General features: G+C 37.7%; 1 protein-coding gene across 2 annotated transcripts in view; it reads left to right on the top strand.

The window, feature by feature from the left end:
• Positions 1–14,375, top strand: part of NOXY38 (tetratricopeptide repeat (TPR)-containing protein) — a 317,852-nt gene that overhangs the window by 289,164 nt on the left and 14,313 nt on the right. For both annotated transcript variants that reach the window (XM_089459697.1, XM_089459698.1), the window contains exons 26-27: positions 83–190; positions 275–340. In XM_089459697.1, the coding sequence (XP_089315823.1) occupies positions 83–190; positions 275–340 (174 nt within the window). The remainder of the gene's footprint in view (positions 1–82; positions 191–274; positions 341–14,375) is intronic.

The raw sequence follows: 14,375 nt of genomic DNA on the forward strand, positions 1-14,375 counted from the left end.
AATATTATATCTGTTTTGGCAGTTAAAGTATTTGGAAAACTGGAGATACTGAAAGATTGCTCAATATAATCTGCATTACCAGCATGAACGGAGCACATACAATATTTTGGCAAAACAGCTTGGTGAAGATGATTCAAGGACTCGGGACTCGGCAAACTGGATCAAGACTTTTCAGTTCCGTGATGCACAGGTATGTTCGTGTTAAAGTCACATTGCTGGGTATGTGACCAATGTGAAATCAGTTCTGTAGGTTTCCTTTCATTTACTTATGCAGGCACAGAAGCAAAAAGGACAGGCAGTGGATGCAGTTACTGCTCAAAAAGCCGTGGATGCTCTGAAGGTAAAACTATACCCACTTGAACCTTTGTTGCATGAATTATAATTTTCAGATTGTAAAATTGTAGGATGTATTTTTCTATTGTATCTGTTTTTCCACCTGTTTTCTTTTTATGTTCTAGTGAATACATATTCCTAAGTAACCTTCCTAAGTGATTTTTTATTTTATTTTATTTGTATTTTGTATCATGTTTCAGACAAGTACATTTACACGTAAGATTATTGTATAGTTGGAGAATGCACATGGGATTGTCGTGTGAGTTTATGCTTTCCACAGAGGGATCCCTTCTCCCAGACAATCACCCATAGTTGAGAATACAGTACTATTCTCGGATCTCCATTATACTTGAAGTTCTGTTTGTCAGTGTTTCTCACCTTTCTCCATATACAACTAGTGTCAATTCATTGTTGGACTCTCATGGTCAAATGCCATATCTAGTGGTTGTAGCAATTTCAGCATCTACTTTAACAATCTTGATTAAGAATTTACACATCCCAACTTCGACAATCTCATAGCTGTCTCGGATAGTGCATAGTCGCAAAGAGGCTACAAAGGAATCTGAACCAGTGTTCGACAGTGATGCGCGTACCCCAGGGTGGGGGACGCGCCCCTGCGCTCCCCTACACTCTTCGGACAAGGAAACTCCTGGGGAAATGTTTCTCCCATGTCCCCTTTTTGGGGAAACTCAAGGAAACTCCGGGGGGACAGGGGAATACATATGCATTTTTTTGTCTAATAACTTTTATAAACATTAAAAATGAAATAAAATATACAAATTTAAATATTAAAAAAACGTTTAAAAAACAAAAAAAACAAAAATTAAATTATATTAGAACTTAAAACTTTAAAAGTTAAAAATTAAAACATAAAACATATTCGTAAACCTAATTCATTTTACCCAGCGCACTTACCTTGCCGTCGACCTGCACATTTATATTTCTCTGCTGCGATTTACCCTGCTGCCACCAGTCTGCACTTTGCTGAAGATTCAACGTGATTTCCTGAGAGGCTGAGACTTTACTGTCGATGAAGTTTGTTGAACATATACCAATGCCATCGACCATCGACTGGTGCTCTGCTGCGATTTACTTTGCCGCTGCTGGTCTGCAATTCGCTGAAGATTCACCGTTATTTTTCAGAGAGGCTGAGACATTTAACTGTGATTCTGTGACTCGGAGGATTGGAGCTGCGATTTTGAGGGTTGGAGCTACAATTTGGAGTGAGTTTTTGTGATTTGGAGCTGTGATTTTGGAGTGGATTTGTGATTTGGAGCCGTCGTCCAAATTTTTTGAGCCACTCAGCAGATTTCTGTGTTAGTATTTTAAATTTTTTCCGTCATTTCTCAGTTCTGTCCTGTGTTAGTAACTTAGTATTTTTATTAAATTTTCTTAAAATATGTTGTGGTATAATGTTAATTATAATTTATGTGATAGTATTGTTTTTTAAATATCATGCTACTGTTAAACAATGGCACTTGAATTCAGTCACTATTAGTTAGTGAAATATTAAAACAAAGAAGGAAACCCTTCTGCAGGCCCAAAACTTAAGAAATCAAGCTCAACAGTGACACTGAACTTCAAAAATAGTAGCATGAGTCAGAATAACAGTAGTGACAACAGTGGTTCTGAGTCGAATCATGAGGGTAATACTAATACAGGGGAAAACATTGGAATTGCAAGTGGGTTTGGAACTTCAGAAACCCTCCATAGTGGAAAAGCCAAAATGAAAACATTAACAATGCCAATCTCCCCCCAAAGGGATTGGCTCACCATGCAAGGGGAACATTTGATCTTAGAAGACCTTTGTATATATATGTAGCCAAAGTACTTGCTCTACCAACCAAGAGAAAAACAAAGGGTGGATCATTTGACTAGAAATGCAATATTTGTGGCCATACATGGGTGGGGAGTTCTAGTCAGATTAAATAACACATCTTGGGCATTGGTGGAAAAGGGGTTAGTGTATGTGATAAATTAAAAATGTTTGAGAGATCTGAGCTTTTGAGGCTAGATATGGGAGCAGATGCACAGGGCCCTTATGTAGCCAAAATGCCACTTCATTTGAAGGTCAAAATGTGGAAAGGAGTTCGAAAAGGAAGGCAAACACAACCACCAATATTGGCAATATTAATATGCCTCCACCATGTTTTGCTGGAACGTCTTCATCAAAAACTAAGAGGAAGGATGCTATTGCTCGTTTTGATGCAATGGGGCCAACTATGGTAAATTGAACCTTGATGATATAAATGATGTAGTTGGCAAATTCCCTTTTTTTTCCAATGGCATTCCTTTCAATGTTACTCGCTCTCCTTATTACAGGGAGATGGTCTAGGCAATTGCAAAAGCGGGGACCTCATACGTGCCTATAGGTGAAACCAAGTTGATTACAATAATCTTAGAAAGAGAAGTGTCCAAAATTACTGTGCAAAAAGAGTTTATGAGACAGACATGGGTGAGGTCAGGGTGCTCTATTGTTATGGATGGGTGGACAAACATTGCAAAACGTCCACTCATCAACATCATAGTTACATGTGTAGAAGGGCCTTTCTTTCTTAGAGCTATTGATTGCTCTGGAAAGCGCAAAGATGCGACTTTCCAATCTGAACTTCTTCGGGATGCTATAGAGGAGGTTGGGCTTGCCAATGTTGTGCAGGTTGTGACAGATTCAGCAACAGTGTGCAAATCAGTTGGATTATTGATTCAGGGTAGATACAAGCATATTTTTGGACCCCTTGTTGTGTGCATGCACTCAACAATGCATTGAAAGACATTGGAAAGATTCATTGGGTATCCACTTTGGTATTCGCTGCAAGGGATGTATAAATGTTTATTTGCAACCATCACACCTCCTTAGCCATGTACAAGGCTCACTCGAAGAAAGAATTCCTCAAGCCCACAGAGACTAGATATGCCAACTATTTTCTTTTATTGGAGAGGATGTTGCAGGTGCAACCAACGTTGTAGGCCATTGTTGTGACTCCAGAGTGGAGCAGGTGGACGAAATCCAAGACTGAAGAGGGGAAGAAGATCAGGGCTCAAATATTGGATAACGATTGGTGGGTAGATTGTAGTTATTTGGCCTCTATATTACGCCCTATAGTTGAGGTCATTCGCTACACTAACATTGACTCTCCTAATCCTGGAGAAATATATGAGACTTTTGATAGCATGTTGCGTTAGGAAAAGGCAACCATTCATGAGAAAGTGCCCTCCTTAGAGTTCTATATAAACCATATTCAACCCATTATTCAGCATAGATGGGATCAAATGAATACACCTTTGCATATGGCAACATATGCTTTGAACCCAAAATGGTATATTCCTAGGCCTGGTAGAGTTGCTACCATTGATAATCCAAAAATCAAGAATGGATTTCAAGCTACCATTTCAAAGATGTATTGTGCAGAGGAGGGGAAAATACTTCAAAGGTAGTGGATTCAGTTTGCAAGTCTCAGTGGCCCCTTTAAGAAGGAAGATGCAAGGGAAGATCGTGATGACATAGGCATGGATGACTCCATTGGTTGGTGGAGGATGCATGGAGATGATGCTCTAGAGATCAAACATCTTGCTATACATTTATTGTCATAAATTGCTAGTTCCTTTGTAGCGATAAGAGGAATTGGTCCACATATAACTTCATCCACTCTATCAAGAGGAATAGACTCACCTCTAGAAGAGCAGAGAAGCTAGTTGCAGTGCACAGTGCCCTACGTCTTGCGCATAGGGCGACACTAGATTATTAGGTGGGACCAGCTACATGATGGGATGTGGATCCAGAGTAGGATGCACAAATAGATGAGGAGGATGGACCAGATGGGACACAATATGGTTTGGTTGGTGAGACATTGGTTAATCATGAGAGTGACTCAGAGTTAGATAGTGACATTCCAATTGATGATCTTTGTGCCTTCATGCAACAAATAGATGCAAAGGACTAGTTGTTAGAGCAAAAACACACTCGTTGATGCTTATTACTTGATCATGATGTTCATTTCTGTTCACTACTTTTCATTGTTCTAGTTTTAAACTTTTGACTCTAGAGACTGGTGACTGAGTTCTCGACTCTTTTAGTATTTATTAATATTATTTAGTACTTTTTGAGAAATTTACTGGAATTTCACTACTTTCTATGTTTACTTTTAGTTTAGTATTCTGTGGCTTTTTGAGACTAAAACATAATGTCATTATAATTGTCATATGATAAATTTACTTTTCACCATTTTCGATGTGCATTGCATAATTCAATTGTCAAATGATGAATTTAGTTTAGATATACCCTGCATAACTCCAAATGATGAATTTAGATGGAACATTGCATAATATCAAATGATGGATTCAATTTAGTAATTTACTTTTAGATTTACATTGTAGAAATGTCAAATGCTAATTCGTAAATGATAATAGTCTAGTACAAAATGATGATCACATTTTAGTCTTTAAATGTACTTTTCATAATTATTAAGATTTACTATTTAGTTATTGACATATTGTTGGGATTTTATTTTTGTATTTTTATATATTAAATTTTTAATAATTTTAATTTTTATCACTCTATGTCCCCCTGTTTCCCTGAAATTTCCCTAAAGTTTTGGGTTGCTTATATACATCCCCCTTGTGCATATCCCTTCTCTCGCGCTTCCCCATCCCGGAAACTCGGTGGAACATTAATCTGAACTACTAATGTCTTCCTAGCAAACCAACCTAAAGGTATTTCCGGTATGTGTTCTACAAGCTTGGCAGTTTGGTTTACATCTATGTTGCACAAAGTTCTCAAACTTGGGAACAAAGGAAACATGGGTACGAATGTTTGGAACTGCTAGAAGCTTTCCCCAAATTTCCAGGAAAGAACAGGTTGAGAGCAACATAATATATATAAAGAAATGACATTATAATATGTTTTACCCAATATTTCCCCGCACCCTCACAAAAATAGAATAGAAGGGTGGGGGTGGAGGGAAATATTAAGTAATGCCACCCCCACCCTCATAATCTGTTTATGAGGGGGTGGGGAAAATATTGGGTAAAATATACCCCCACCCTATTTTATGAGGGCGGGGCTGGGGTTACCCAATATTTGCCCCCACCCTCACCCTTATATTCTATTTTTGTGAGGGTGTGCGGGGAGGAATATTGGGTAAAACATATTCTCCCACCCCCATATTCTATTTATGACTGTGGAGGGGAAATATTGGGTAAAACATTCCCCCACTTCCACCCTTATACTCATATTCTATTACCCCTAGGAAATAATGGGTAAAACATACCACCACCTACACCCATATATTTTATTCCTCCCCACCCCCACTATCATAATACCCCTACCCTCATAATATTGGGGGGGGTGGGAGCGGGTAAAACATACTATAATATTTTACCCAATATTTCTCCCCATCCCTATTGTAATGACCAAAAGTCGTATACGCAACGGAAATATTTAAAATATTTCGTAGACAAAGACATCCATTGTAGGATAGTAATTGTAATTGTATGTTGAATAAAAGAATTGATGTAGGATGATTGCAAATGAGAATGAGGGTCCTGTATGTATAGCCAGGTAAGTACCCTTTCACGAACATGCATGTCTCTAAGCCATACCTTTTCATTATTAACTAACTAACCATTAGTGAATTTACTTATTATTTATTATTATTATGATTATTATTTATTATCTATTTTTATTTATTTTTACATAATTTATGTTCATAACATTGCCTTCTCCTTCAAAAAGCTTTGTCCTCAAAGCTTGTTGATGAAAGGGGTTGATCTCTTTTTAGCTACGAATGCTTTCTTGTCTCGGAACAATCATCTTTGTCTATACAAGTTGATATGATCCTTGGAGTGATATATAAAATTGTCTTACTAAGAATGGATCAGACCATCATAGATTAACCTTCTATGGAATCTTCTGATCACTGAAACTTTGTAACAAATTGTTATTGGTAGACTAAATTGAAGTCACTTCAATATTCTTTGTAACATAAGTTTGTTATTTATGTTCTGAGTGATACAAATTTGTAGATTGATTAAGGTGTCTACTCTTGTGATTCAGATGTAGATACAAAGTTTTTCTTGTTTGAATTTCCTTTAACATTTTTATGATAGTTTCCTAATTTCCATCAGTCATTGTTGTTGTTGACTTAACTACTGAATCTTTGTTTGGGGTTGTTGGAATTTCTAAGTCTAGCTATTAGAAATCCTTCATGCACTTTTTGATTTATTTCTTCCTACTTGCTCTGTTAATTAACAAGTTATTTACCATGTAAATACTGAAAATAAATACAAGTACATGGTCAACACATATAGATCATCAACTGAAGGAAAAACAAGAATACAAGTGACACCGTTATTTTTGGACTAATGTTCTGGGAAAAACCCAATGCAAGAAAATCGATGCAGCTATCTGAGGGTTTTATTATTAAGCAGTTTCAGAATACAATCTGGGTGCCAGAAATGACTCACCCAACAAAGAATGCTCTCGACAGTAGTACCTCTCAGTCAGAGACATATATTCTAGCTAAAAACCCCGGATGAGCAATCCCACAGCTTTGAGCTCCAATCTGCCCCACGAAATCTCCAACGTCTGACTCTAAGGACTTCGTCAGCCTCTTTGGCCCAGCGTAAGCCCAACTAGCCATGCGTCCTCCTTTGGAGGCTCTGCATTAGCCTCTGGAGCCTCTGCGTTACCCACACTGGCTCTCCTTAGGCACTGCACAACTCCTGGCTACCTCTGCGTGGCTTCTGGCTGCCTCTATGTGGCCTTTAGCTGGATCTGCATCCCTCTCTCCTGGCTTCTGTGCTATTGCTCCCAGTACCCTCTCTGCTTCTCTGCTTCTGTATTCACTGCCCCTCAACTGCAACTCTGATCACTCCTTCGATTTCCTCAGCAAGCCCTGCCCCAGAAAATCAAATTCTTGATACACTCGGTGTGTTCTCCAACTGACCCACTAGCCTCCTCTTATACTTTTCTCGTTGAGAATTCAACGGTCGAGATTAAGCCCATAATCAACGGCTAAGATTAGATCTGGCTTGATCCATGACTTTTCGACCACTCTAATTTGGTTTTATATCAATTCACATTAATATTTTATTTTCCATAAGTTTAGACTTAGGGACTCCATTAAAAATATTAATTATTTTAATATCTCCCAAACTGGTTAGATTCTGCCCAAGCCATTTCTAGGTATTGGAGATCTCATGTGCTTTAGCCTCTTCACGAATTTTTGTGGCTAGAGCACATCGATGCTACTCCAAATCAACACTCCCTCTTAGCGAGGACTGAGCTTTAGTATTTACTATTACTCCTCATTGAGCATCACCCTGATCATCCGACATCGGTCCTTGTACTGATGCTAGGCCTGCTGCCCAACATCTTTTGCACTGCTGCATCATGTACTGCTACCCATGGCCCTACCTCTACCACTGCTGCATCTATACAACAACTCCCTCTGCATTCGTGTTGCTGCCCATGGGCCTGCCATTACCACTGCTGCCTCTGGATTGTAATCCCTCTTATCATGCTACATCGTGCTGACCATAGCACTGCCACTGCTAACTGCTACACTACAACTTAGTTACTGAGAAGTAAGTAACTGATCTCCCAACTCTGACATCTTCGTTAGTTCTGCTACTCCTCTTTGGGGCTCCTGTCGCAAGGTATAATCTTAGAGGTTAGGTATCTCAACGATCCTACCCCTCATTGCCTGTAGTTCGCCTGACTACAACTTGATGTCTCCCCATTTCCTCTCATGAGGTGCATGAGCACTTATGGCACAGTCATCATCTCTGCCTCCACTTCTTTCTCTGCCCTTGCTGGCACAGCCTTGGTCTCAGAAGCCTCTCCCTTGCTTTTCTTCCTTGGACACTGGCTCGCATAATGACCCAATTCCCCACAGTGGAAGCATTTGACCTTGGATAGGTCCTTCTTCTTTGGCTTCTCCTGCTTTCCCTCAGATCTAGGGCAGCATCCTGCTCTTCCTCCTCCTTGATTCTGACCCCCTTGCCATTGCTTCCTGCCTTGGTTAGCCTTTTGATCTCTTCCTGACGAAGAGCTGCCCACAGTTCCTCTCAATCTGGAAGGGTCGATCTACCTAGTACGCTCTGGACAAATACCTCCCAGTCCTTTGAGACTGCATTCAATGCGGTCCTAACCATTAATTTCTGATCGGTGTGGCCCCTGTGGAAGTCAGTTGATCCTGGATCTCCTTCAATCGACCGAGGAAGATGTTGATCTATTCTCCTTTCTGCATCTGATATGACCGCAACTGATTTTCTAGTAGCATCTTCCTCTGCACAGAAGTATGCTGATACAATTTCGTTAGGGCCTCCCACATCGTGGTACTACATGGTCCTTGACCCCCTCAAGGATGATGCTCCTGGCCCTTGCCATTGCCTCCTCGTACTTATCGTTCTCAGCCAGGTCAACTGGGATCACTATCATTTTCAAGGCGAAGTCCTTGAGATGATTCCTGTCTAGAACGAATAAGATCCTGGCCTTCCAGACTACGAAGTTTGAGGCTCTGTACAGTCTGTCCTAATCTCTTACCCCGTTGACTACCATTTCGCTGCTCCTTTTTTAACTCTTTTGAGTCTCTCTATTTCCTTACTAGAAGTTCATGGTGTGACTCCCTCTAAGCCTCAATTTCCCTCTTGGAAACCCCAATGCCAATGTTGAGATGCCCCCACTCCGATCGTTAGTGCAACTACACCACTGATCCATATTTCTTGGCTAGAAATCCTCGGTAGCAACTCCCTCCTCCTTGGTCTTTCCCTATTAGGTACTGTTTTGACCACAGTACCCCACCAGCTTCACTTCGCAACTTCTCCACAACCTCCTATGCCCTAGCAAACTAAAGGTTTAGAACCTCTAGACTTTGCACAATCCCGACACCAACAAAATCCGCACCTACTGGCCACTGGTGTCAATCCTTCTTGATTGAGAAAGATGACCGGGCACTGCGTAGGTCAGGCCTGCTCCTTTCTGCCACTACGTTGATCCTTCTCCTGATTCAAACTTGATTACGCAAGCACTGCGTGCTGCTTTTCCTCTAGGAACAACTTTTGTCACTCGGGACAATTGTTTCTGTTGTTGCTACTCTACGCGGCTGATGCCCTTAGTTCTCCTGTGATCTGCAACCACGCTCTGATACCATGTTGGAATTTCTAAGTCTAACTGTTAGAAATCCTTCATGTACTTTCTGATTTATTTCTTCCTACTTGTTCTGTTAATTAACAAGTTATTTACCATGTAAATACTGAAAATAAATACAAGTACATGCTCAACACATACAGATCATCAACTGAAGGAAAAACAAGAACACAAGTGACACCGTTATTTTTGGACTAATGTCCCCGAAAAAACCCAATGCGGGAAAACCGGTGTAACTATCTGAGGGTTTTATTATTAAGTAGTTTCATAATACAATATGGGTGCCAAAAATGGCTCACCCAACAGATAATGCTCTCGGTAGTAGTACCTCTCAGTCGGAGACAGATATTCCGGCTAAAAACCCCGGACAAACAATCCCACAGCTCTCATCTCCAATCTGCCCCACGGAATCTCCAATGTCTGCCTCTAGGGACTGTGTCAACCTCTCTAGCCCCGCGTTAGCCCAACTAGACCCATGTCAGCCTCTGGAGGCTCTGCATCAGCCTCTGGAGCCTTTGCATCACCCACGCTAGCTCTTCTCAGGCACTGCACAACTCCTGGCTGCCTCTGCGTGGCCTCTAGCTGGCTCTGCGTCCCTCTCTCCTGGCTTCTGCGCTGTTGCTCCTAGTACCCTCTTTGCCTCTCTGCTTTTGTATTCATTGCCCCTTAGTTGCAACTCTGATCACTCCTTCGATTTCCTCAGCAAGCCCTGCCCTAGAAAATCGAATTCTATATCAACTTGGTGTTTTCTCCAAGTGACCCTCAATCCTCCTCTTATACTTTTCTCATTGACAATTCAACGGCCGAGATTAAGTCCCTAATCAATGGTTAAGATTAGATCTGGCTTGATCCATGACTTTTGGACCATTCTAACTCAGTTTTATATTAATTCACATTAATATTTCATTTTCCCTAAGTTTAGACTCTAGGGACTCCATTAAAAATATTAATTATTTTAATATCTCGCAAACTGGTTAGATTCTGCCCAAATCATTTATGGGTATTGGAGATCTCATGTGCTTTAGCCTCTCCACCAATATTTGTGGCTAGAGCACATCCGGTGCTACCCCAAATCAACAAGGGTGTCCTCTGTTTGAACGACAACCTCTGAGTACATTTTTACTTCAATAGGGTTTGGATTTGCCTGAACTGCAAGACTAGTGGTCTTGATCTTTGTTTCTTCAGTTTGGACTGCTACATTTGGAGATTTTGACGCTTCCTTTGCAACAAGTGCTTTGAACCTATTCATCAATGACTTCTTTTTGTCCTTAAGTTTTTTACTCTGTGTGAGCAGATTTTGATTATGATTTTTGAGACGTAAGCATTCCTCATTTCCTGAGTCAACTTTATTTTGGCCTTCATGCTTCTCGTCTTTTAAACACTTGATTTGTTCTATTAATGTTTGGTTATGGCTCTTTAAACATAAATTTTCTTCTTCTTGTTCTAATAAACGCTCCTTGAGTTCCTTCTTTGATGCTTTAGCTTTCTTGACTTGTTCGAGTAGTTTTTCTTGGTGATCTTTGAGGCGCAAAATTTTTGTCTTATCTATAGATGACTTCTTCAAGCTCTTTTTGCTTCTTTGATATAATTTTTTCATTATCTTGAAACATCAAATCTGAGATATCTTTAAGGTCTTCTAATGAAGATTTTATTGATTTTGATTCTCGTTATGTCTCAAAACGTGACCATCTTCCCTTTATAAGGAAACATCAAAACTTGTTTCTCTATGTTTAATATGAATGTACCCAAATCCTTAAACCAAGGTTGACCGAGTATGATGTCAGTCTTTTTATCCGTCCTAACAACATGAAATTGAGATATGTACTCATAATGACCTATTTTCACTTGTAGATCACTAATTTTATATTTTTTTTTGGTCAAAAATATTTTTCTTTACACCAATGCTTAGCTCTGGAATTAATAGTTGATTTGCCAAGTTGATGTTGATATAATTTTTATCATTGCTTGGGTTGATGGCAACATTAAATTCTCTTCCTTGGATACTTTCTTTTAATGTAATTACTCCGTGATCTATAGCTGAAAGACCATTATAGGAAAACCTTTCTTCCTTAGTCATTTTAGAATTGAGCTCCATCATTTTTTTTCAATGATTGATCCCATTTGTTTTGTCGAGATGACTTAAAGTATATATTTAAAGTTCTTTTGGACTTTGTACTTCAAACCTCCTTTAAAAGTGTTTTTTTTAATATATATATATATATATATATATATATATATATATATATTATAATTCTTCAAAACTCTTTTAATCCAATTTTCTATTATCCTTAATATTTCAAAACTCCTTTATATTCTTTTTATATAATTCTACTTACGTTTTTTTTCTTTTGTACTTTAAAAAGAATATTTAAATATTGTTTCAATTGTTTTTTATTAAATATCTTATTGTCCTTTGTATTTATTTTTTAAATTTCATATAACTCTTTAAACTTTAATTCAAATTCACTTTCACTTTAACGTAAACTCCTCTTAACTGATATTATGTAACCTTTTACAACCCTAGTGAAACTTGGCTATTCACCTTCTTGGGGTATAATATCTTAACTGATATTATGTAACCTTCTACAACCCTAGTGAAACTTGGCTATTCACCTTCTTGGGGTATAATATAAAATATATGTTCACTTATGTACTTTTGACTTTGACTTAGTTAATGTTCTCCATGTAAAAAGTAAAACTTATCATTCACATAAAGAGATTTTGTATTCCTTTTGTTTTTCTTTTTCTTTTAAAATACCATGGGCAATTACCATGGGTTTCTAAATAATATTATCTACTTTTCATGTAAAAAGTAAAATTTACCATTCACATAAAGAGATTTTGTATTCCTTTTGTTTTTCTTTACTTTTAAAATACCATGGGCAATTACCTTGGGTTTCTAAAACCTTGGTTAATGTTTTCCACCTAAAAAGTAAAACTTACCATTCACATAAAGAGATTTTGTATTTTTTTTTGTTACTTTTAAAATACCATGGGAAATTACCATGGGTTTGTAAAACCACAAGCTTGTAAACCACTTAATGAAGAATCAATATAATATTATTTACTCTTCCTTCTCTTACGTATAGTTTTAAATATATTTGGCAAGATTCCCTCTTAACTTTATCATGCACTTTTTATCAATAATGTAGAACCTTTCTATATATATGAATGTTCTCCTTCAAAATTATCAAGATAATATTATTTAATCTTCCTTCTCTTACATATAGTTTTAAATATATTTGGAAAGTTTCTCTCTTAACTTTATCATGCACTTTTTATCAGTAATGTAGAACCTTTCTATATATATGAATGTTCTCCTTAAAATTTACATTAGACTATATATATATATTTTTAATCTTTATATGTACTTATTTTAGTTTATTTTTTCTTTTTTCTTTCTTAATTTGATTTTTTTTTCTATATTTTTTTAATCTTTGTTTTTTGACTTTTTATTTTCTCTCCATATATATATTAACTTTTATTATTATTATTATTGAATGACCAAATGCTTGATAGCGAAATGGAGAAACTCCAAAGTCTTGTAGCGAAATGCTTCGACGACAACAATGTTGATGAATTTGATGGTCAAAGACTTGGATGAGTGACTAGAGGATCGAACATATCTGATACCAATGTAACGACCAAAAGTCGTATACGCAGCGAAAATATTTAAAATACTTAGTAGACAAAGACATCCATCGTAGGATAGTAATTGTAATTTTATATTGAATAAAAGAATTGATGTAGGATGATTACAAATGAGAATGAGGGTCCCGTATATATAGCTAGGTAAGTACCTTTTCACAAACAGGCATGTCTCTAAGACATGCCTTTTCATTATTAACTAACTAACCATTAGTTAATTTACTTATTATTTATTATTATATTTATATTATTATGATTATTATTTATTATCTATTTTTATTTATTTTTACATAATTTATGTTCATAACACCTACTCTAGGTAAAACATATTCAAATGTTCGACGCAATATTTCGCCACAACCCCACTCTCACCCACATATTCTATTGATGAATATGAGGGTGGAGGTTTGGGGAAATATTGGGTGAAAAATACCCCCCACCGCCATCCCATGATAAGGATTGGGGTGGAGGGAAATATTGGGTGTAACATAGCCCAGTCCCCATCCCATGATAAGGGTTGCAGTGGGGGTAGGCGTGGCATTATGTTTCACCTAATATATCCCCCTGACCCCGTTCCCCCGCACATTATAATGTTTTACCCAATATTTGCCCCCACTTACAACATCATAATATATGTTGTTGAAATTAAGCCCTGCCACTGAAATATAGACTTACTGCAAAGAAAACCGTGTTTTTCTTCCTCCAAATTGAAGATTATAGATAAAAACAATTGTTCTTGTTGGAAAATTAGCATCTGATGAAAAATGCACAGATCTATTGTAGATCTATTAAACGCCACCTAAATCAGATAAATTGTTGTTATTTCCTCCCCACAAAGTGCAAATTATTGAGAAAAATAGAAAATTACCCATCCATTATGACACATTGTAGCCAATTACCTGCTGGATGTGAAAACCTATAATGAAATTAACCAAATTGGATGTTTGATCATTTTGATTGAAAAATAATCAATCTCAGCTATTGGGATTGTGTACACACTGTATGGCATGCATATTATTGTCCTGGGCTAAGTTACCAGGATTCGGATCTGGATTCGAATCCGTCAGATTTTTTAAAAGCTAGGATCTGGATACAACAGGGAAACATTATGTTTATATACTATATAAATATTTTCCATAGTATGGAAAAGGCTACAATATTCATGGTTACTGGTATAACCTTTGTTGAACTTGATACAATCTGAGGATCTCAGCATGCAACTACATCATTATGTGTAGACAAAATT

This window comes from Pinus tabuliformis, chromosome 7, assembly GCF_031772625.1.
Source record: "Pinus tabuliformis cultivar Carrire ecotype Pingquan chromosome 7, CPIR1, whole genome shotgun sequence".
NCBI lineage: Eukaryota > Viridiplantae > Streptophyta > Pinopsida > Pinales > Pinaceae > Pinus > Pinus tabuliformis.